This window comes from Pollachius pollachius (genome assembly GCF_949987615.1).
Source record: "Pollachius pollachius genome assembly, chromosome: 20".
Lineage (NCBI taxonomy): Eukaryota > Metazoa > Chordata > Actinopteri > Gadiformes > Gadidae > Pollachius > Pollachius pollachius.
Window position 1 is genome coordinate 13,624,174 of NC_136953.1, and position 24,411 is coordinate 13,648,584.

General features: G+C 48.7%; 2 protein-coding genes across 2 annotated transcripts; both read right to left on the reverse strand.

The window, feature by feature from the left end:
* Nucleotides 1–290: 290 nt before the first annotated feature.
* Nucleotides 291–3,314, reverse strand: msantd1 (Myb/SANT-like DNA-binding domain containing 1; the record flags this gene model as incomplete). Its single annotated transcript, XM_079758302.1, has 3 exons — nt 291–582; nt 2,564–2,884; nt 3,061–3,314. 3 exons carry the CDS (start codon nt 3,312–3,314, stop codon nt 291–293), a joined length of 867 nt encoding a protein of 288 aa, XP_079614428.1.
* Nucleotides 3,315–7,857: 4,543 nt separating this feature from the next.
* Nucleotides 7,858–24,091, reverse strand: dtx4a (deltex 4, E3 ubiquitin ligase a; the record flags this gene model as incomplete). The annotated part of the gene is made up of 8 exons (XM_079758468.1): nt 7,858–8,088; nt 8,669–8,758; nt 10,277–10,597; nt 11,070–11,131; nt 11,233–11,394; nt 11,805–11,866; nt 20,820–21,924; nt 23,884–24,091. 8 exons carry the CDS (start codon nt 24,089–24,091, stop codon nt 7,858–7,860), a joined length of 2,241 nt encoding a protein of 746 aa, XP_079614594.1.
* Nucleotides 24,092–24,411: the final 320 nt, after the last annotated feature.

The following is a 24,411-nucleotide window of genomic DNA, read 5'->3' on the forward strand; positions in this document are numbered from 1 at the left end:
CTGACTGACTCAGAGAACCGTGTATGATTCGATTCACCGCTACCGGAAACTCGACCGAACAAACGAACGAACGAACGAACGAACGATTCGCGAACGACTCCTCTTGGCGAACTGAATGACGCGAACTGGTTCGCGGAAACGAATCACTAAATCCAACCCTAGTACCCACACCGGCTCATCCTTCTCATGCATCTATAAATATCTACAAGAGAACACCCTGCGAGTCCGTCCGTGAAACTCCTTCCAGGACCTTCCGTCGTCACACCGGGGGGGGGGGGGTGTCAAGCGTCTCACGGCTTCCCCAGGTCTTGGGCCCCGCCCTGGGCCCACGGTGTGGCCGAGCCAGGGAGGGTTGGCTGCACCAGCTTCTCCAGTAGGTTCATCATGCGTTCCTGGAGCTGCAGAGTCTGGATCTGGAGGAAGTTCTGCTGCTGCAGGGCCCGGCGCACCTCCCGACTGCTCTCCTCCATGGAGCGGCTCACACGCCGCTGCTCCTGGAGCATGGCCCTCATCAGACGCAGCTTCTTCCTCTTCATGGACACCAGCTTCCTGTCCACGCGCTTCCTCTTCCCCGGACGGGAGCTGCAGGGAGACATGGAGTTTTGAGTTTAAAGGATACGCTTGTTTTACCTTAAAGTAATTTGTTTGAAGGTTAAACCTAGGGTAGGCCGTTTGTTTTTTTACATATTTGTCAAAATATGCTTGACACCCTGACGGCAGTCAATAAATCAAATGCTCTGACAAAGAAAAAGAGAAAAAACCTGAAGGGTCTGGTTTTTTTGGGTTGGATACTTTCAAAATCAAGTTTAGCCTGACTGGTTTATCCCCAAAAATCTACCCTAGCTTGAGTTGTGGATATGCAAGAAAATAATGATTAGCTGGAACTGGACATTTTGGTTGGAGTTTTGTTTGTCACATATTCAACATGAAAGAGGCAAACTTTTGGGAGAAAAATATTTTAAATACATGAAATTAAGATATTTATAATTAGCAGGCCCACTGTTGTTATTCTTTCAAAATATTTTTATAATTATTATTCCTCCAACCCATTTTTCTTAGTTATATTCTGTATATACTATAACAGTTTTGAGGAATCAACACCAAAGCAGTACCAAACAGTTGGTCAATGCAGTGTGCGTCATATTTGTATTCTTTTCATTTTATACGGAAAGTGAATGAGGCAAAAATGCTCAAATCAACAACTACAAAGGTAAAGACGAGGGAGAAAAACTAGTATGGACACCGGATGTTAGGAGCTCTCCAAAAGGTGTGTGTGGTTTGGAGTGTGTGAGGTCAATTGCTGATGCAGAGTGAGATGGATTGGACTCTGGCCCTGCGTTTCAATAGCCATGCTACCATACTATTTAGTATGCCAGAAGAAGATTTAGTATGGAAAAAATTCCAGGATATTGTACTATATCCGGTCGCATTTCGCGGCATGCAAGCCAGCATGCTTTTTGGTTGTTCTAACCCACATTCCTCTCCACAACAGAAGACAAGTCATCGACTGAGCCTGGCCCTACAGGTGTTCTAATCAGTCAGTGCCCGAAGTTACTACTTTACAACCTTGTTGATAACCAACGTTTAGGAAAACATGTACTTTTAATTCAGCCTTGGGTGAAATCGAAGCGTAGTGTGTACTGAATGCATGTTGATGATGATAGGGGGTTTCACTTTAGAGGGGGTAATGGCATGACACCAACTTCCTTCCATCTTCTGAGTCACCTTTTTAAATAAATCGCCGTTTCTCGTTTTCCGACGGCGACAACCATAAACATGTAAAGAATATATAAATTATATTTATAAAGAAATAAGAATTGTTTATATGTCTATGGAGACAACAACACAACTACCGTCTCCTTCTACTTCCGGCTCACGTCCCCCGGCCGCAAGATTTCGAGCATGCTTAGAACGCGAAGTCCGACGCGGGTTTACATGCAGGTAGAAACCGGACTATCGTCGAGTTATCTAGGTGTTCTTATCCGATCTCGCTTGTCCGCTCATGTACCGATTTCGGTCCGAAGTGGATCGGGTAATGGTGTTTACATGCATTTTAACAGTCTGGTTGAGGTCTTATTCGTTTCTTTATCCGATAATGACTGCATGTAAACTCACTGAGCGACATCACCTGTAGTATGTCCCAATTGTATGCATACTGTGTGCAACGGGGTGCAGTTTGTAAGGGTTACTGCAGTATGAGATTAAGAATGCAGTCGGGCTGGTTGAGGCTGCACACACGTGAAGCCTTGGATAATCATGCACACAGGTTGAACCAACCATCCCAACCACACACACACGGAAGATGGCTGACACGAAAGCTCACCTAACCCTAACACCTTCTCTGTGTATCATGTAGTCATAACTCTGCATTAAACTGATTTATACATCCACACCCTGTGTCCTTGAATCGTGGGGGGGGCAGTAAAAGCGTGTCGCATGGACATTGCTACAGTGTGGTACCGCTTTGACCAAAGGGGGGCGCTATACCTCACGGCCTAAACCTAAACGGCCAATATGTGCACACTCCTACACGCACACATACACGCACACTTCACCAACTCGCCTGGAGTCCAGTGACTGGACGCTGTCCGAGCTCAGCGAGTCGACCACTTCCTGTTTCATCTCCATCTCGTCTGAGGAGCCGGTGTACTCGGGCAGGAAGCCTATGAGGCCCCCGGCCCCGCTGCGGGCCCCGGGCCCCTGGCCCATCAGGCCCTCCGAGGACTTGGTGGAGGAGGTGGAGGGCCCGCCCCCGGCCACCGCGTGGAACTCGAAGGAGCTAAGCCGCCCGTTATCCGGCGGCTTGGACAGGATGGTCTCGATGGCCTTGAAGTAGGGCCAATCAGGGGCCTCGCTGGCCTCCTCGCTGTTGCACTTGAGTCTCCTGGAGAGCGATAGGAGGTAAGAGAGGGGGCGGGTCACGGCCAGTGTTACGGTGAACGGTGGAATTCAGTGAACGGCCTTCGGAACAGGAGAGAGAAGAACCGAGAGGGCCTCATGCTGGACCCTATCAGAGTATAAACCTAAACACACAATCTGAATGAACCAAACCCCGGTTACCTGTACTGGAAGGACATGTTGGTGATCTTCATCTTGATCTCCTCCTTGTGGCGCAGTTCCCCGGTCAGCTCCAGGAACCTCTGGGACATCTTCTCGTACACCTTGGCGTTCCTCTTGCTCATCTTCAGTTCGTTGTGATGCTCCTCCCACACAAAGAGCAAGGCCTTCATCTCTCCGTCGGTCCAGTTGCGGGCCCGCCTGTGCTTCTCACTGTGGCCGGGCAGAAGGTAGCTGAAATTGTCCTCTGAAGCCATTGTTAAAAACAGCCTGTTTTCCAGCCTACTGCACAGAACAGTCTTTAGAGTGTGTGAGGGTAAAAAGCCCTTTGCCTTGCTGAGATCTCTCTCTAGACTTTACAGTGAGCAACCCTGTGCATTAACACACAGTCACCGCCACCTAACCGTCTCCTTTCCCCCGCACAGCTTAGCTGAAAGAGCCCTCAAAATGGGGCCTAAGGCAGGAGAGAGATCCGGTTAAAAGCTTTTAGTAGGGGGTGGGGGGGGGGTTCGTCACAAGTTGCCCTGGCAACGGTGAAAGGGGCCCTCTGTTTTCCCTCCCTTTTTTCCCTCCCAGGCCACTCCCACCAGCGCTTTTTCTCGCGCGGGCTCCGCTGGCTCCACAAAAAGCTTTTAGCTGAAAGGCTGCAGTGAGAGAGCGCGAGAGGCTGCTGACAGCTTTGAAATATAACACTCGAGGGAAGGGCGGGAGAGGTGAGCGAGGACACTGGCAGGGAGGGGGAGCGGGTAGTGTGTTTCCTTGGCAACTAGACTACGGCAGGCTGCCAATGCGCGGTTGCTTTTTAAAAGCTTTTTAGTAATAGACAAGTCTATTGTGGCCGGGAGTAAGAGGATTTGCCTCAGCACCATTAGCGTTTAAGGAAATACTTTCAGTTGGCACGCACTAAAAAAATAACAAGGACGCGTTTAACACGTGGGGAGAGAGGAGACAGGCAGAGAGTCAGGCGGAGAGACATGCACAGACTACATCAGCCGTCCACACAAATCCACAGCGAAACGAGAATGCATGGTTAAAATGCGCATTTCATATAAGCATTATATTAAAAGAATGCCCTCGCCTCTCTCTCTCTCTCTCTCTCTCTCTCTCTCTCTCTCCCCCTCGCTCTCTCTCTCGCCCTTCCCACCGAGGTAGCAGGCATACACAGATCTTTGACTCATCTCACTTTATCTTCATTATAATTAGTGCCACTTTTTTGCTCTCTGTCCGTCTGAACACGACTTCAACCCGATTAGGCTCATCTGATCTGGCCAAAATCATTGCCCATCTGCTCCTAAACTGACAGTCGGGCGATTGACCGATATATATTGTTGCTTATACGCAATTTGGTAGCTCTGGCAATTGGGAATGAAATGATCAAGTGAGAGTTGATGTGAAATGGGCCAGGCCTAGGGGTCTTCTGTAATGTGTACCGTCAGTATTATGTCTGAGTGGTCTTGTTGACTCTGAGTAACAGATGGCCCTCTAGATGTCAAATTCCTGAGGGAATCCTCTTAGTGGAATTATGATTCTAACATTTTTGCTGTTAGATCTGCTTTCCTTTAGAAGGATTATTTAAGTTTAATATAATTGCAGTTTATAGATGGACCCTATTGTCATAAAATATATAAATAGGTCTTATTCATAAACCTTCCAATTTGTAACTTTATATGTTTCAGGCTTGGTAATGTTATTTTTCCTTTGTTTCCTTTTTTCTTCGAGTTAGGTGGACATAATCCACGTTTGTAATCCAAGAGAGTAGACAGACTAATCTAGAGTTAAGGGAGTCATTCAAAAGCCGGCTATTTAACAATAATGTAATTGGCTTACTGAGAGCAAAGTCCTAGCAAGTCATTTTCTTTGTACATTTGTTGGCATTCCCTCATACATAAAAAATATGGGTAAAACAGTTCGTTCAACACAGCCTGCATGTTATGTTTATCGCTGGTTGGCCTATATAATTTGGGAGATTGATAACAGAATGTATGCATACTTATTTTGATTTGGATGTTTTTTCAAGTAGCAATAGCCTACATGCCTATTTAATAACACTTTAGCAAAGTGGAATATTTGATTATCCATTGCATGGAAATCCTTATTTCAATAAGATTGCATTAAGTGAATTATCTATATGTAGTCCGATCCAAGAAGAAATTAGTTGTTAATAATTGGCAGCCTGTTACATGTTTTATATTTTTAAGTATTTTAACCCTTTAACCTCAAATAAGTCGCATATTTGCTGTCAATGAGTCTGGTAAATCAGTGCCGTTTACTTTGAAGAGGTCTGAATAATTGTTAAAATGTGAAAAGGGACTGCCGTGAATTAAATGAACTAAAAATCCAATTAGTGTTCAGACAGGCACCTGCACAAAACTGAACTGACACACGGGTCATTTTTACAAATTTAATAGTCCCACTGTACTGAATATTCAATGCAAGTTGCCAACTTTTTTATACATGTTACTGCGGCCATTGAATCACCACCTAATTTGTACAGTTTTCATTTACCAGCTTTTTAAAATAAAAATAAAAACAGTCTTTAGATTCAAAACACTGCCCTCAGCGAAGGATAACTAGATTAACATTTCTTTTGGAAAAGGGAATAAAACAGTGAGAATATAAAAATAAGACACTTTATGCATGAAAGCAATATGTGGCCACAAGATCCGATTGTTCCTAAAATAAATGCAATGAGATGTGTATAAGAATCAGCAATCCTGGGCTAATTTCTAGAGAATAGAATTTAATTGGTTTTCGGACAGAAATGTAACCACCAAAAAAATGCATCTCTTAAAATAGACCAGTAAAATGACATGCTGTTACAGTGTACACAAGTAATATTTTACTTTTAACTAAGAGGGGCCATACTTCACCATGTTGGAACCAGAAATGTTTGCACTTCAAAATAAAAATCACTCACGAAAACCTCCAGACATGACATGAAACAAAACATTAAACAAATAAATCCTCCAGAGTGCGTCTCTGATCTGTAGTTGTATCTTAGAAAACGTTTAATGTAAATTGTGTGCACATAAAACACATACAAACAGCGCATACATAAAATAGAAAGTATAAATGTCTCGTTTTCACATCGGCCTACACCATTACACATCGCTGTGGGTCTTTTAAAGTAAAAGCGCCGTGTGGCCCAATCGACACGGCCGTTTTGGCGACGTCTGAAAACAAGTCGAGCTGATAGTTTGCTTCTAGAGCGTTTTTCTCTAACCGTTTCTCATATAATAGAGGACGGGGGGATATATTTGTCGAGGTGATAACAGTGGGTGTTTGTTTTGTGATCGACGAGATTAAGCGTCTCGTTTGAAACGGTATAGTCACTCATAAGGAGTCCAGAGAGCGTTCTTTGTGCAAGACTAATGGCGTTAAATGTTTTTTTGGTGTATAACCAATCAGTAGGCCTAACCCCCTTTGTTGGAAAGGAGGTATTCGAGATCTGTCTTGTGATAAACCTAAGAAAATAGGAAAAAAAATAAACACATTGTGTGCCTCTGCTCGGACACACTAAGTAACGTCGATATGTGCAGCCTTTACCTAAATCTAAAATTGATTCACCAAAGGGGGTTGGCAAGTAGTATAGAAAATCATCACAGCTATACCTATAGCTTATCCTTAGCCATCAATCGCTCTCTTTCTCTCACTCTATCTCTCTCTCTCTGTCATAATTCTGTCAGATCAAAGTATGCTATTAAATATGGCATGTAAAAGTATATATAAATGATATCAATGGAAACAACGTCAGATAACATATCAAGTATTCATATTATACAGCAATGCATTTTCAAAATGATAGGATTTAGACGACCTAAAAAGGAATGTAATCCCCAACACGAACCACTAGAGGTCAGAAAACATCCATGCTGTGATGTTCAGTCCCACACTTGAAATATTTTAAAAGCAGTTTTCTGAATTGTAAATCTGTTATTTTTTCACCTTTGTTTAACCTACCGTCCATCGACAACTTTGTTATCATATAAAAGAAAAACACTGATATTCTGTGATGAAAATTCCACCTTTTTCCCTTCTCTTTCATCGTTCAAGTTAATTTAATTTTTCCCTCGACTATGATATCATATAGCAGCACTATTGGCAAACTTCACCGTTTCCCAAAATCAGAAAAATTAAGAGTTAGTTACATTCTTGATATCCTTTTTCTGAACTCCACAGTATAAATGACACGTTTCTTTTTTTAAAATCTAAACACAGTTGAATGTGCACAGTGATCCCCAACACTTCACTGAATAACCGTTGCAATCTCGACACCTTTGTTGTTTCAGGAAAAAAGGAAATAAATCAATGATTCCCCATTTAGCGTAGGAAAACTGATTATTCATGCAGTCGGTCGAGACTTCTGAAGCTCAGTGGTTTGGAGCTGGAGTGCTAATCTCTCTATTTTGCTTTAAGGTGTCCGAAGTTTTCGCACTTGAATGAGTGTGTGTTTTGTTTTTGAGTCGTACTTCATCTCCCTTTTATCCACTTCAGTCAGTTCTGTTTGTAGTTACCGTCACTGCTCAATAAAAAAACAAGAAAAACGGTTTCTTTACTCCGACAAACTCATCAGGGTTTGGCGAATCTATCCCGACACCTCGGCAACGGTTTATCATTGTTTCGGACACTCACGTCACTCACGTCGCTCCGATGTCTCACGAAACCTCATCTTCTGGTTGCCGAGCGACACTCCCCCCCCCACACCTTTGGCCCCGCCTCCATTCATTGTCTCGCTCTGTCTTTCCCCTCACACCTCCCCTTCCTGCTCTCCCATTGGCTCAGGCGATAGTCCCCGCCCCCTCAGTCTTTGGGTAGACACTCCTCCTCGGTGATGCCCTGGGCCTTGAGCTCCTCCAGGACGTTGTCAAGGTGACCGGGGTCCGGGTAGCCGTGGCCCGTCAGGTTGGAGCCGAACTCCGTCTTGTGGTGGACCTCGTTCCAGATGACCGTGTCCGACTCGCCCGTAGTGCTGGACGTCCCCACGGAGAAGATCAGCCGGCGGTCCCAGGCAACCAGCAGCAGCCTCAGGACCTGGGGGGGGAGGGGAGGGAGAGAGAGAGGGAGGGAGGGGGAAGGAGAGGGAGAGAGAGAGAGAGAGAGAGAGAGAGAGGAGAGGGAGAGAGAGAGGGAGAGGAGAAGGAGAGGGAGAGAGAGAGAGAGAGGAGAGAGAGGGAGAGGAGAAGGAGAGAGAGACAGAGAGAGGGAGGGAGGGAGGGCAAGAAGGAGGGAGAAGGAGAGGGAGGGAGAGAGAGAGGGAGAGAGCGAGAGCCAGTATTAGATTGGCATCATACATTTTACATTCTTGAATATTTTTCACATTTGATGATTTACTTTGGCTTTGCATACATTAAAACCATATCTAAACCAATCGAATAATATGTATGTATGACCCTTTAACACATACAGATATTACTATGTACAAATATAGCAGTTCTCAAAAAAAATCTAAAAACAAAAAATATGGTTAATTTTCATCTGCTTCGGCAACGTCAACACGTCTCCCTCCCTATGCCGATAAAGTTATTTCTAATTGAACAGAAGAAGCAGGAGCGCGAGAGCAGGGAGGTCTGCCCGTGCGCCGGACGGCAGAGCGCCTTGCGTGGTCCTTTACCTTGCGTCCCTTCTCGCTGTCGGGCAGGTAGCAGTGGCGGGGGAAGCCGCGCGCCGTGAAGGGCTTGCCCGGGTTGGGGTGCTCCGGGCCCTGCCACGCAGCCACAAACAGGGTTACCCATCATGCACCAGTAGAACACTCCTCGACTCAATCCTCACAGCACAACACGGCGGCGCTGCGGCCGCCCGGGATCAACACTGGGCCGCGTCTAGGGGGGGCGCGTCTAGCGGGGGTGTATCTAGGGTGTGTGTGTCTAGGAGGGTGTGTCTAGAGGGTGTTTGTGTCTCGGGGGGGGGGGCGTGTCTAGAGGGTGTTGGTGTCTCGGGGGGGCGTGTCTAGGGGGTGTTGGTGTCTCGGGGGGGGCGTGTCTAGAGGGTGTTGGTGTCTCGGGGGGGCGTGTCTAGAGGGTGTTTGTGTCTCGGGGGGGCGTGTCTAGAGGGTGTTGGTGTCTCGGGGGGGCGTGTCTAGAGGGTGTTTGTGTCTCGGGGGGCGTGTCTAGAGGGTGTTTGTGTCTCGGGGGGGCGTGTCTAGAGGGTGTTTGTGTCTCGGGGGGGCGTGTCTAGAGGGTGTTGGTGTCTCGGGGGGGCGTGTCTAGAGGGTGTTTGTGTCTCGGGGGGCGTGTCTAGAGGGTGTTGGTGTCTCGGGGGGGGGGGGGCGTGTCTAGGAGTGTTGGTGTCTCGGGGGGGGCGTGTCTAGAGGGTGTTTGTGTCTCGGGGGGGCGTGTCTAGAGGGTGTTTGTGTCTCGGGGGGGCGTGTCTAGGAGTGTTGGTGTCTCGGGGGGGGGGCGTGTCTAGGGGTGTTTGTGTCTCGGGGGGGCGTGTCTAGAGGGTGTTGGTGTCTCGGGGGGGCGTGTCTAGAGGGTGTTTGTGTCTCGGGGGGGGCGTGTCTAGAGGGTGTTGGTGTCTCGGGGGGGCGTGTCTAGGAGTGTTGGTGTCTCGGGGGGGGCGTGTCTAGGAGTGTTGGTGTCTCGGGGGGGGGCGTGTCTAGAGGGTGTTGGTGTCTCGGGGGGGCGTGTCTAGAGGGTGTTTGTGTCTCGGGGGGGCGTGTCTAGGAGTGTTGGTGTCTCGGGGGGAGCGTGTCTAGGAGTGTTGGTGTCTCGGGGGGGCGTGTCTAGGAGTGTTTGTGTCTCGGGGGGGCGTGTCTAGGAGTGTTGGTGTCTCGGGGGGGCGTGTCTAGGAGTGTTGGTGTCTCGGGGGGGGGGGCGTGTCTAGAGGGTGTTTGTGTCTCGGGGGGGCGTGTCTAGGAGTGTTTGTGTCTCGGGGGGGCGTGTCTAGGAGTGTTTGTGTCTCGGGGGGGCGTGTCTAGGAGTGTTGGTGTCTCGGGGGGGGGGGCCGTGTCTAGGAGTGTTGGTGTCTCGGGGGGGGGCGTGTCTAGAGGGTGTTGGTGTCTCGGGGGGGGGGGCCGTGTCTAGGAGTGTTGGTGTCTCGGGGGGGGGCGTGTCTAGAGGGTGTTGGTGTCTCGGGGGGGCGTGTCTAGGAGTGTTGGTGTCTCGGGGGGGCGTGTCTAGGTGTGTTTGTGTCTCGGGGGGGGGCGTGTCTAGGAGTGTTGGTGTCTCGGGGGGGGGGCGTGTCTAGGGAGGTTTTCTCCAGCGGGGTGCGTCCAGCCTACCTGGATGCCGGGGGGGATGTTATAGATGATACGGATGGTCTTGCAGTCGGGGTGGCCGGGCAGTGAGTGGGGGATGACGTGGTACTCCATCTTGCCGGGCGGCTGGTTCCCGGTCTTCACGCCGTAGATGGTCTTGCAGGTGGGGCACTGCAGGCTGCCGTCCTTGTTGCCGTTGTTGTACATGGCCACCAGGCACTGCAGGTGGTACTGGTGGCCGCACTGCGCCAGCCGGCCCACCGACTCGGCCCGCGAGATGCCCCCCACGCCGGGGCCCTTGTAGCCCGAGGGCCCGGCAAGGGCCTCCATACAGATGGTGCAGTCCTGAGAGGGAGAGGGGGAGGGAGAGAGGGAGAGAGAGAGGGAGAGAGAGAGAGAGAGAGAGAGAGAGAGAGAGGGAGGGAGAGAGAGGGAGGGAGAGAGAGAGAGAGAGGGAGAGAGAGAGAGAGAGAGGGAGAGAGAGAGGGAGAGAGGGAGAGAGAGAGAGAGAGAGGAGAGAGAAAAACAACAGACAGAGAGAAGAAGTGTGGACACAGAGACAGATAGACAGAGAGAGACACACACACACACACACACAGACAAACAAGATGGAGAGACAGAGAGAGAGAGAGAGATAGAGGAACAGAGAAAAAGAGAGAGAGACCGAGAGAAACATTCAAGATAAATCAATTCCCCAAAATCAGAAGCAGGTGTTTTTCCATCCAGCAGTATGGCAATGTTAACAATATCCATGGCCCTAATTAAAAAAATCACAAAGACATCTAAAAAGGACATCCTCGGTGGCTCGGGTCCTTACCTCCTCGGGGGGGTTGCGGACCTTCTGCAGGTACCTCTTCACCACCTCCTCTGGGGTCTTGCCTACAAGACAAAACAGACGGGGGTCGGAAAGTGTCTAGGTCTGGTCCTGTGAAGACTGGACCGTAGCATTCAAAGGGGGGGTGGAGGGGGATTCTACCTACCTTTGCGGGCCTGTTTCTTGGTGGTCTTGCGGCAGCAGTGGCCAAGCCCCGGCACGGGTTTGATGTCACTCTTGCTGACCGGAGGAGGGTGGAGCACCAGCTTGGGGGGGCGGGTCAAGCAGACAGGAAGTCCTGCCGCACTCATCAGAATACCTGTAATACCTAGGCACAGCCAGCAGGGGGAGAGGGGCGAGTGTTGGAATGCAGCTCTCAAAACTCCACATCCTGGAAATAATTTGTCGACCATATTTGGTAAGATCCGGGGACGCGATCTTAGCACTCGACCTAACCTCACTGATACTAAACGCTCAGACAAAGGAGAACGGTGTCGGATGTGAGGTCAGCCCGCCTGCCAGGTTGTTATCTTCTTCAAGAAGAAAAGAAAAAATGAAACTCTACGCATACAAGTAAATATTCACGCTTGTGTTAACTTAAAGTTAAACTTTTAAAGGAAAATAGTGCATTGTCAAGAAGTCAGTGCCATTGGTTCAATTTGGCATTTTTATGCAAGACTTTCCCGACTCTAGTCACGTAAAGTCGGTCTTGGTCGAGTTTGGTCGAATTCTTCTTACCTGCCAGTGCCGGATGTACAGGGCTGGACCCGTTCAGGTTCTTCACCGGTACCGTCGGAACCCTGGCGGAAGAAATAAACAAAAACATACATTCAGAAAAAGCTGCAGTACATGTCAGAACAGAAGGCTCCCATTAAGACGTCAACAACAACAACAACAACGACAACGACAGGGCGATGACCCGCCTCGTCAACAGACGGCTGTGGGCTAGCGCGTGGCCCTCGCGGTGTTTGCAGGTTAAGGAGCTTTTCGCTGAGTCATGCGGCGCTAACACATTCACGAGTCGCGCGGCTACGTTGCCAAGTAAGGCTACAGTCTGTGAGGCCCTTAGGAACGCTGTGGTCGGGGTGTTAAACACAGACGTGTGTGTGGTATGTGTCTCGCAGTTGTGCGTTTTATCTTTGTTAGCGTATTTTACTGATACACTTATTTATTTTTTTAACCGTATTGTGAAATGTTTTGGGGTTTTTCTGAGTGGGATTTCACCACAGAGGTGAAGACCAGCTTTATCGGCTGACAAGACTATAAACGTTTTCCTTGTTTTCCGTTTTCCATTCCTTTGTGTCTTTAAGTGAGTAACTACTAATAAAAAATCTGTAATACAGCCAAAAGCCAGTGTCAATATACGTGTGATGTTTAAATGAAAGGAAACACACACGCCAGCTTAATAACAGCTTGGTTGCAGCTTGCTGTGTACTTACGTACACACATACACACACAAACTGGTTTAAAGTCTAAATAACACATTTATTTTCCATGTTTGTCACCATAATATTGACATCACATTATCTACCCATCACTCAATAAAGTACAATGCGGCCCAAATGTAAAACCACATATCTAAAACAACACAATTACATTACAAATACTCACCCTCTGCCTGTTTGAATAATAGTCATCTTTCTCTAACGCAAAATCAGGATCCTACTCCAGAGCCAATTTGGACGGGCTCCTGTGTTGATATCCGTACTCCCACTTGTTCTCCCACTTAGTTTACCTCTGAGATGGGTGAGTAATACTGTCTCTACGTCTCTCTCTCCCTCTCTCTCCCCTGTCTGTCTCTCTCTCTCCTGCTCTCCCTCTCGTTGTGACTCTCTTTGTTCCTCTCTCTGTCTCCCTCTCTCTCTGTCGCCTTCTTCCACTCTCTCTCGTTCTCTCTCTGTCTGTCGCTCTCTTTGTCTCTCTCTCCCTCTGTCTCTCCCACTGTGTCTCTCCCTCTGTGTCCCTCCCTCTGTCTCTCTCCCTCTCATGTGGAAGCGTCTGAGCCTAGCCTCCACCTCTTATAGGGCTTATCCACCTGTTTCCATCTGTTGGAAGACTCCTGCCCCGGAAGTCTCCCCCCTTCCTACGTCACTGAGGGGGGAGATTACCCCGTCACTCACTGCGTCACCATGACGACGCGCTACCATATGCAGAAATAAGCGCATCCGGCATCACAGGATTAGTGTGATATACATAACGTTAGCGTTGGGCGTCGAATGTCTACAAGAGGTCTTTATCACAGAGGTGCAACAGTAGGGGCGAACACAGGTGTATCTCATGACGTTACGATGGGCACGTTACCTACAGATCCATAATTAACCTAACAAGCCACACCTGTGTTACCCTCTATGATAAAGGTCTATTACAACCCGTGATGCCTACAGTATTCATGACAGTGTTGGTCAGTGCTGTCCAACTCATGCACAAACGCAGACACATAGATATAACAAAGACTATCTCAAATTCGATTATTTTTATTCTATTTACTGTACAGAATACCTCTACTTATTGTTTTTGCAAAACTTTAAATGTTCAAATCTTACAGATTTGTTATTCTATATAGGGCTAATTGTTTTAATTGTTATTTTATTTCTTATTTTTATTATATTTGAATAATATTAATTTAAAATTTGAATGTTACACAATCTTTAATAGCACTGCCACTTTTCATTTCACTGCATTTCTAACATGCATACATGTACGTGACCAATCAAACCCTTGAGTCACTACCATCACGCCAATGTGTCAGTTCAAACCAACCACAAACGGCTGTCATCCACCTCCAACACGCAGGGGACGAGGGCCCAGTGGTGGTTTGGAGGTGACACTTACTCAAGGGGAACATTGAAAGGGCCAGCGCGGGTATGGGAGGAGCCTCCGAGAGGATTGCAAGCGCGGATTACGTCAGGCCAGAGAACCGAGAATACACAGAGAAGAGGGAGAGAGGGAGAGAGAGAGAGAGAGAGAGAGAGAGAGAGAGAGAGAGAGAGAGAGAGAGAGAGAGAGAGAGAGAGAGAGAGAGAGAGAGAGAGAGAGAGAGAGAGAGAGAGAGAGAGAGAGAGAGAGAGAGAGAGAGGGGGAGGGGTTTCCTCTGTGTGATTAGGGAGGAGACGGAAGCGCTGAAGTCAGCGAATGGCGCCACAATATAGAGCGTCTATATTTAGGACGCTCACCTGACCAAGTGTCGACGACATGCTCGTTAATGACACCTTGGTGCTTAGTGACGCAAACAGTGTTTCATTCACCTGGCGGATGCCGCTCAGGGCTCTCACGACTTCACGCTTTCCGGGGCCATGAGGTTGAGAGAACAACACCTTAAGGTCGCCCGTGTGTTGAGCTATGTGTTGATTAATTGCGCGGTGCCTCAAGTGCGACAACACCTTTTGTGTTTTTTCCATTCAGTGTTTTGTGTCGTTGTGTCCGTATGGATGGTGAATAATTATGGCGAGTTTTGCTCAGGTTCCCTCTCCCGCTCTGAGTGAGTCCCAAGACTCACAGGTGTGGATAACCACCAATATTAGGAATACAATCAATGTTGGAGCAGCTGCAAAAGTATATTTATGATATAATATAAATATATAATTATCATATATAAAAAGGGCTGCACAAACAAGTTTCTAAAACACAACAAGGACACCGAGTGAAGAGTTCAGCGACTTAATTGGATGGCGATGATGAAGAGCGGCGATGATGATGTTGATGATGATGATAATGATGATGAGGGCTAGTTCACTCTGATTAGCAGAAGACCCCCCTGCTAATCTTCCCACTAATCTGGTGTGTGTGATCCACAGCACACACACAGGCTGAATCATGGAGGACTACGTACAGGGAGTGACCATTTGTGTTGACACGATTCTCCACAACTTAATGACACACGCGGACAATGTCAACAATGGTTCAGTAGTATTTCAGCAGTAATGGTCTGAGTTGTATTGTATATCGTCTTTGAATGGTACTGTATAGATATGATAGAAGTCCACTTATCAGGATCAGTTTTATAGTCAATTATGATGGAAGATATGCCCTTAAAATAACAAAACAAAAAAAGTGTAATACAAATATAATGACCCACAGCTAGAATGTCCACAATAAGATTAAATTCATAAGCATATCCTGATCCTTTATTAGCCTGGGGTCGCCAGTCGAATTGCAAACTGTGATTAGTGGGGAACCTCAGCGTTAAATTTTTATTTCTAAGGGGCGTCACCAACGGGCGCAGAACAAAATGACTCTGGACGCAATTGGATAACCAACCAACCAATAAAGACGAAACGGATGACGTAGCGCTGTTCGACGGAAACACTCTTTCTACATCAGCGGCAGCCATGTTGTTGTTGTAAATGCCTCTACACTGTCATCATGTTTATCATGCCCCATGTTAGATCAACGGCTGTGATTGGTCGGTCCATCTAATAATACCGGGCAGGAATCTTTTTCTTCAAATGTTATGCTTTATTAAAGAGTGAGATAGAGGGAAGGACATGCAGCAAATGACCACGGACAGGATTTGAACCCGGGTCGCTGCGTTCAGGACTGAGCCTATATGTTACGGGCTCTACCCGGTGAGCCACAGGGGAACCCCCCCAAGGGAATCTTTTTCTATGTGAGGGGAGCCAGACCTTATCTATACCAAATGAAACATGACCTTGTGAGATTCTCCTGGTTCCCAGGCTAGCTCTTAACATAATGGAGTAGGATTCTCCATGATTATCGTGACAAACGCTTTTTCCATATCGCCCTACCCAGTCAACGTGGGTATAAAAAAATTAAATATGATATTTTGAGGAGCTCAAGGGGGGGGAGGACATAGGAGGGAGAAGAAAGGGAAGGTGTTCGGAGAAAAGGTGGCAGAAACAACACAAGAGTTTTCCAGGCTAATCAAGCAGCATTACAGTCCATCTGGATCATTGGAGGATGGGACCGAACAAGCCTGAAGCATATGCTGCTCTTTTAAGCACGTGTAAGTACGCGCACAATCTCACACACACAGACACACCCACACACACAAAAAAACATCTATGTAAGTACATACACAGTACACAGAGAAACTGCACACAGAGATGAAACCGCAACACAATCCTGAGCCTAACACAATATCTGATGTTGAAGAAGCACTCAAAGGCCTGACTTGTTCTTGTTCCGCTGACACAATACATCTGAGTGGGCGTGGAAACGGGAGCCACAGCAGGTGGGCTCAGCAAAGGCCACTCTCGCCGCCGGAGTTAATCTCAGGAGGTTACAGTCACTTGGAAATGGCTTGGTGGACCATCTGCTCTGTTTCACTACGATGCTAGCAACTAAGTCAAACTGTTGAAAACCTCCCCCCAAGAAAACAAAGGAAGATTTACATTTACATTTACGTTGAGGGCATTTAGCAGATGCTTTTATCCAAAGCGACTTACAGTACATTTCTGCAAGAAGGAGAAACATTATATCTCTGTCAGTACAGTAAGGATGTTCATAGAACCAAGTGCCAAGCACCAATAATTGCTAGGTTAACGATGCTAGAAAGCGTGTTGAAGTCTGAACGTGTGCCATAGTTGAGTAAGAGGGATACAGCTGTTGATTTCTGCAGGCACCCGCACAATGACGACACAATGTTAAGTTAGTCGACTCTGGGATTCATTTGCCTTGGACACGCTGGTGACCTTCAGATGAGAAGGAAAATAACATCTGCCTGCCGGTCAGGATGTCTATTTAAAATGTCAAAAAGAAAGAAGTTAAAGTGAATTACGCTCTGAAGCCAAATGAGAATGTGCATTGTCACTTTTCATTTATCCAACTTATACAACTGTGTTCAGCAAGTTGAGCATTTTATGCCCATTTTGAATGCTTATCCAATTAAAAAGGGTTTCAAATCTTCGGTTCAGAATTTATTTATGTATTGGGTTCTGATTATGCATAAAATATGGATTCAATTCGTAAATAAAGTTTGTGTGAGCAAGTAAATAAATATGGGGACTTTTGCCGCTCCCTGTGATACACATTATTAATAACTATAGCGAGTATAGTCAGAGAAAACCATCCATAATCAAAACATGGCACCATCATATCAATAAAATTTCAAGCCTGAAATCCTAATTGGCATCTGGCATGCATTTTTAATTGTTGAAATTTGTTGCCGTGCCGACTAGGAGTTTCTCTGCTGCTACGTGCCACAAACGTTCCAGCCTGGGATAGTTTATGGTGGTTTGAATACCCTGCTCTACTAGATATACCCAAAACCAGATATCCAGACTTCTGGACCAAAAAAGGACCAAAGGAAAGAGTTAACTCCCCATAAGACGCACCCAGAGAAACGCTGTGGTCACTCTTCGGTGAATACTAAAACCCGCGGTGGCAACCAGAATCAATCCTTCTCCTAACTCACTCCTGAATGACTTATTTCCGGCCCCATTTAGGCGGCTGTAATTTAATCTCAGTGTTAAATAGCGGTAAAGTGGACTGAAACTGAGTGCGTGCGTGTGCGTGCGTGCGTGCGTGCTTTGAGCGGCACGGCTTTAGCACAGGGCAGCACAACACTAGCGTACGCTCACGCTCTGGTCTGCTGAAACACGCTCACGCTAATGACCCTGGGAAACGACGCTAGCCTCTTAGGAAGGAGCTGAATGGAGCTGTTTCGGGGTTGTACTGCTTCGTGTTTCCGTGTGTAGATAATACACTATGATTCACGGTGTGAGGTGGAGACGCGTCTGTTACAGAGGTGTTTTTGGTTGTATTTATAGAAGGTGTTGTTTTGGGGGAGAACGCGGCGCGGAATTAGAAGTAGCTTCTATTCAGATCGAATCAGGTAAGGTGAATAAAGTAAATGAGAAAACCGGTCGTATACCTCTTCCGAAATAAAGTCACCAGTCCTTTAGAGAAGAGTCACACTGCAAGTTCTGTGGCCCATCTCAAAGTATTCGTGCCTATAAAATATAAACAATATAGCTATGTACGTGAAAAGGATGTTGTGCCTTTGAAGAACAGCTCTCCTCGCCGACCACCACGTTGGGTGACACTGTGCTCGGGCGAGTTGGTTCCAGACCGGAGAAGGATGACAGACTATAGAAGTCACTGTGTGTGAATGCCTTCTGATGAAAAAACGTGGATGTTGACGACTGTTACATGGTTACAGACAGCGCCAGATGCAACAGCAACCCCACATTTATATAACTAATGGAGTAGAAGAAAAGCAGTCCATGTATCAATCATCCTATTTCATCCCCCAACGAAATGGTTCTCTCTTCAGAGGACAACGCCGGTCCGGGTTATCAAACCATGGTGACCGGCTCTCTGGGCTTCACCTAAACCAGCGGTACAAATACATGTTTGACAAATCCCTTTGGTCAGGGGAGTAGGAATGAGTTTAACATTGGGGGGGACACATATCGGAAACCTGACAGATCCGGTATAATTTTTAGGTGGGACAAATGCGCCTGTCTCCGATATTGGAGGGGACACGTCCCCTCCGTCCCCACCGGTTCCTACGCCCTTGCCTTTGGTACTTGTTGCTGAAATAAAAATAATTTTCCCACAATTTGGGTTGATCAACCGGACTGGTATCGTCTTTTTAGACTGTGGAATATAAAAAAAAGAAATTGTGTCTAGACGACCACAGGACCTAACATGATTCGAGGGGGAGCGTATCTATGTTCCCCGGGTCCTATGTTCCCCGCTTTGTTTGTGACCGGGGAACATAGGACCCTGTGAGCAAATCTTTTTTTCCGTAGGATGGTAGGGGCAAGTACCGCCTTTTTCGTCTCTGATTCGCCTGTGATTGGTTAGAATGGCTCTCCTCCTATTGGTTATGTTAAGGGTTAGGTTTAGGGTTAACCCTCACCCTAACCCTAACCATAACCCTAAACCTGACCCTAACCCTTTGCACCCGGGGAACATAGGACCTGGGGAACATAGGGATGACCCCATTCGAGGCTAGGAACTAGGCTAGGGTAACTAACGCGCTAACTAGCGCTCTCCGTCCACGAGCCGTGGCTGATGCGACCTTCTGTTAATCTCGTTCTCATCCCCTTGCTAAAACAACAATATGTCTGCCCATGTTGTTGTTTGATGCTACGTGGTAGCGTGAAGATGTTTGTCTACATGCTCTAGTTCACAAATGACCTTCCATCGTTTAAACAAGGCATTCATGAGGTGAATGAGGCTCCTGGCCAGAATGGCTGCAAGGAAACTGGATGTACGCGCACCCACACACGCACAAAAACACCTTTCTGAAACGCAATAACCCAAACTTACACTCTAGCACACACACATGTCCCCTCAAGACACTAACACACAAAACACACACACAGCTAAACTCTCCGTTCCTGTCTCCAAATGTTTCCACAAAGGAGAAGCAGGATTCTGGGTTCATAATGGTTGCCACAGTTACCAACACACACAAAGTTCCCAGGCTTTTCTCACTTCTGTCATCCTTGATTTGTTTTGTGTGTGTGTGTGTGTGTGTGTGTGTGTGTGTGTGTGTGTGTGTGTGTGTGTGTGTGTGTGTGTGTGTGTGTGTGTGTGTGTGTGTGTGTGTGTGTGTGTGTGTGTGTGTGTACGGGGGGGTTTAGGAGTGTGGGGGGGGGGGGGGGTGCAGACTTTGGACAGGGTTAGGAGAACAAGCAGAAAAAGCAATGTGCAGTGCTCAGTTCCACCTGACACTCACCCACACCACCACCACCACCACCACCACCTTCCACTAAAACTAAGAAAACGTGTTACTCGGTGTGCGAACGTTGCCTATTTAAGACCATAGCACACACATCGTATTATCCCACAGAGTCTATTACCCTGAATGGACTCTGTCACATACATTAAAGGCTTATGAATACTAATGAGTGTTGATGTCAGATTTCCTTCTATGATTATGTAGGGCACACAATCCCCTGCACACGCAAGAGGCTCACAACACAAAAGGTGGCAGACAGATTTCCTCACGTGCCCCCATCATTGCTTTACACCTTTGATTGGAGAGATTCCGTTTCCTGTCAAAAATAACTCAAAATGTAATATGTGCTAATAGCAGCACCACAACATAAGGAAATGCTAAAATCTAATAGTGTGTTTTAATGTGGTTTTGAGTGTGCACACGAAAATTAAATAAAAATACGTAAAATGACGAGACGACATCAAGACAGACACAAATAAGCTGATCCCAGTTTAAATATAACCTAAATACAGAGTACACTTTTTATTCACGAGTATGACAACACCAAAGAAACACTTCTTAGAGGCTCCTCGGCCTGGTATTCGTCTGGACCTTTAAGTGAAGTAGGACACGAGAGCATGTCTTCATGTTCAGTGGGTTACATAACGCGCTCACACTCCCTGGGTGAAGGCACAGAACTTTATGTACTTCAAAAAGCCTGGCATGAAAGAACATGAATAGATGGATGGATGGATGATGGCCAGATGGATGTGGATGGATGGATGGATGGATGGATGGATGGATGGATGGATGGATGATTGATTGATGGATGATTGATGGATGGATGACAGAGGGGTGGATGAAGGCTGGACAGACGGACCGATGGATGGAAAGATAACCCATAAACAGGGGGAAACTGGACCAGCCAAACGATGACCACATCTGAATTCCACCGTTGCCATGCCAACGCAACATCCGGCTCGGACGTTCCAATAGGTCAGAGGAAACAACAACTTCAAGCCGCATCCCCCCCCCCCCCCCCCCCCCGCCCATACAACGCCGAAACCCAAACAACAACAACAACAACAACAACAACAACAACAGACAAGATGGCGACTCACCCGGAGGCGATGAGGGCCCGGGACTGGGCCATGGCGATGCGCTGCAGGGCGGGTCTGCTGAGCCCCGCCAGGCTGGCCCGGGGGGGCAGGGGGCCCGCGCAGGCCCCCGCCCCTCCCCCCGCCGACGCCGACGCCACCGGGCCCAGGACGCGGGCGGAGGGGGAGGGGGCGCAGCTGGACGCCCCCGTGGAGATCAGGGGCAGCGCCTGCATGGACGCCGCCGCGGTGACGGCCGAGACGCCGGAGGGGTGCGGGGGGGCCGAGAGGGAGATGGAGGGCGGGGGGAGGGGCGGGGGCGGGGGCGGGGGGAGGGGCGGGGGAGGGGGCCGCGTGGAGGAGAGCGAGAGGGCGGCCGTGGCCGAGCCCAGGAAGGAGAGGGAGTGTCCGAAGGGGCCGCCGCCGCCGCCGCCCCCCGTGGCCCCGGTGATGGATGTCCTATGCGGGGAGAGTGTACGCGTCAGTGAGGGGGGCCGGGGCAGGGTCAGGGAGTACGAGCCCCCCTGGAACATGTAGCCCCCCAGCTTGGGGCTGGGGGGCTTGCTGGGCAGCGGCCGACGCCCCAGCGTGTGGACGGCCGACATGGCGCCCGCCTTGACGCTAAGGACCAGCATGCACTGCTGGCAGGCGCACGGCTGTCCCAGCGAGGTGATGGCCGAGGCGGGCAGCGCGCCGCTGGGGTAGGCGCTCCCGTTGCCGGTGCCCGTGCCCATACCCCCTCCGCCTCCGCCCATCCCACCGCCCGCCCCGATCCCCATGAGTCCCCCGGGGCCCGCCGAGCCGCTGCCGGGGCCCCAGGCGGGCTGGGACTTGGGCAGGGGCCCCGACACCAGCGGGTAGGCCAGGTCCGAGCGGCGCTGGACGCGGCGGCAGCGCTGCGTCTGCCCGTTGATCTGGGTCATGCTCTGGAAGTCAATGAGGTAGCAGAAGCCCAGCGGCGCCAGGTCCAGCCAGGGCTGCTGCCGGTCGCGGGCCGCCTGGATGGCGATGCCCACCTCCGTGTCGTAGGCAGTCCAGCTCCCCGCGTCGTTCTCCCACTCCCACTGCCAGCCTTGGCCCGGGGCCGAGGCGGGGTCGTAGAAGCTGCGGCGTACCGGTCGAAGGGTACCTGGGCCCAAAACACACCCACAAAGCAGTTTACCAACCACTGATGAGCGGCGCCAAGACCAGCGGCCATTCCACTACAATCCGGCCGGAAAACTGATTACAATTGCGTGGTATGGAAATGTAAAGAAAATGTAAATGAGGCGTCTTGTTGTCTGTTGCTGCGTAACTTCTAAGTGCGTTTTATTGCTTCTCGCTGCTCTGTGCTCAGTTTACCTTGTTTGTAGCTCATTGTTTTTATCTTGTTTATCTTATTCGTACCCTGACGTTATTGTATCCCTACAAAAGCCCTGCTAGGGACGGGAGATGCAAATAAGCATCCGCTATAAACACTATGATACTAGCGCTGAATTCTCAGATTTAGCAAATAAGCCATCATTACAATAAACAAGTCTTCTACCCTTGGTTTGAAAACCCTTGCAGAGAAACACACACAAAACTAGCTCCAGCCCTGACGAGCTTGTTGTTGTAAACGAGTGTCCCCGGTTCGACAGATATGAGTGGACGGTGGGGGGGTGAATGGAGTCATTGTTGCCGTTGTTACGGTGACGTCGGTGGAGAGAGGAGATGACGGGACACAGAGCTGTTTGCCGTGCACAAGCAGATTACAATTCCTCCCAAATTCAACATGTCTGTGTGTGTTCACTGATAATTTGGGCAATCAGGTCGGCCCTGGTAACGGCTCACTGTGTTCTGGCTTCCCATTGGCTGGTCGGCCTTGATCCGACCTAAGGCCAATGTTTGTCTTCCCAGGGTGTCCAGTGGAACTGCACATTCCCAATCCTCATACCACAAACATGCACGGTGTAAATATTGTTTCTAAACGTAATGGGCCTCGAAAGCTTAATAAACTGGATGCTTACGCAACCCACGACGACCATCATCACCGGAGAACCCAACCTTCCTTTGATTGACAACGTAATACAAATAAAGCCTTTCAGATTCCCCCTAGAAAGGGATTTCAGCAGACCCGCTGAAAAAGGCTTTTGTCAGGCGTTGGCACAAACATCTGATCATCAGCACCATTTTGTTCACCACCCTAAACTTCTGAAATGAAATCCCCCCCCCCACCCTCCAACCATTCCTCTCCTGCTCCACCTCAACCTCCAACTCCTCCAGATTCCCTTTAGACTAGGGCAACCCTCCCACCTGCCTGCCCCCCTTTTCCTCTCACCCAAGGTTCGGGCTGGAAGTGGTAACTGGAGGCAGCAGAACGAACAAAACTCTTTTGTCAGCTCCAGGGCCGAGGAGGAGGGAGCCACAAGTCCCCCCCCCAACACACGCGCACACACACACCGGCTATGTGTGTGTCGTATGGTGGCCTCCTTGCACCTTGGACATATTGTTGTGATTTCGTTTTTTTCCCACTAACAACAAAAATAAGCACCGTGTTGCCATGTCGATTCGTGTGTTGTGACGCCAGACACATGTTCGCCTGCCTCGAGACCGCTTTTTTTTTTTTTTTTCGATTCAGCGTTCATTATGACTTCAAAGAAGAGAAAGCCCCCGTGGAAACGGTTTAAACAGCCATCGCTTCTCTATGCCATGAGTTTCAGGGCGGACACGACGAAAATACGATCGACTTCCAGAGAGCTTGAAGCGCACAATGTGTGACACCTGTACACAATGCATCCATGAACGCTCGTCTTTTCGCGGAAACAGCCGCTGTGCGTGCAATCGGAGGACGTTTCTAATAACATGCGCGATCACGGTACATCCTTTTTGACACGATAGGTAGGCAGAATCTGGCCTTTAAAGCAACAACAAAAGCCTGTCATGGCTTGGCGGAGCTTCTATCTACGGGCGTGTATAGGAGCTCAATGAAGGCCTTGCAAAACATCTAGCTCATCGCCACATTTAGCAGCACCCCCATATTCCCACATCACTCCCGAACTGCACAGACGCACACAAATAAAAACCTTTCTTGCCAGGAGATGATATTATCCATTATTTTTGTTGTTACCTGTGTCTTGACGGAACTGGTGCATGGAATGCACGTCGATGATGTAGGGCGCTAGGCGCGGGTCCACCTGGCCCAAGACCACACTAGCGGTGCGCGGGTCGCAGCGGATGACCGCCTCGATGTGGTGAGAGACGGCCGGGCTGTAGGGCCGCCAGCGTCCGTGCTCGTTCAGCCATTCCCATACCACCACCGCGGAGGCTAGTAACATTCTACTCCGGCTGCAAGGGGGGTGGTGGTGGGAAGTGTGGGGGGGACACACACACGGAACACAATGACAACACGCCATTTTTGTATCATCCATGTATTAAAACACCATAACGCACGCATCGCACCACCGGGACGCCATTTAAAGAAAGGATACCTTGTCATTTTTTTACGCGCGCCGCCTCTGCATCCATCTTAAGACAGTTTGCCAACCAGATGTGGCTCATATTTTTTTTCTGTTGTTTTTCCAACCTCCCCTACCCCCTCCATCACCCCCCCCCCCCCCCCCCCCCCCCTTAAGGTACGAGCATCATCATCGTCGCT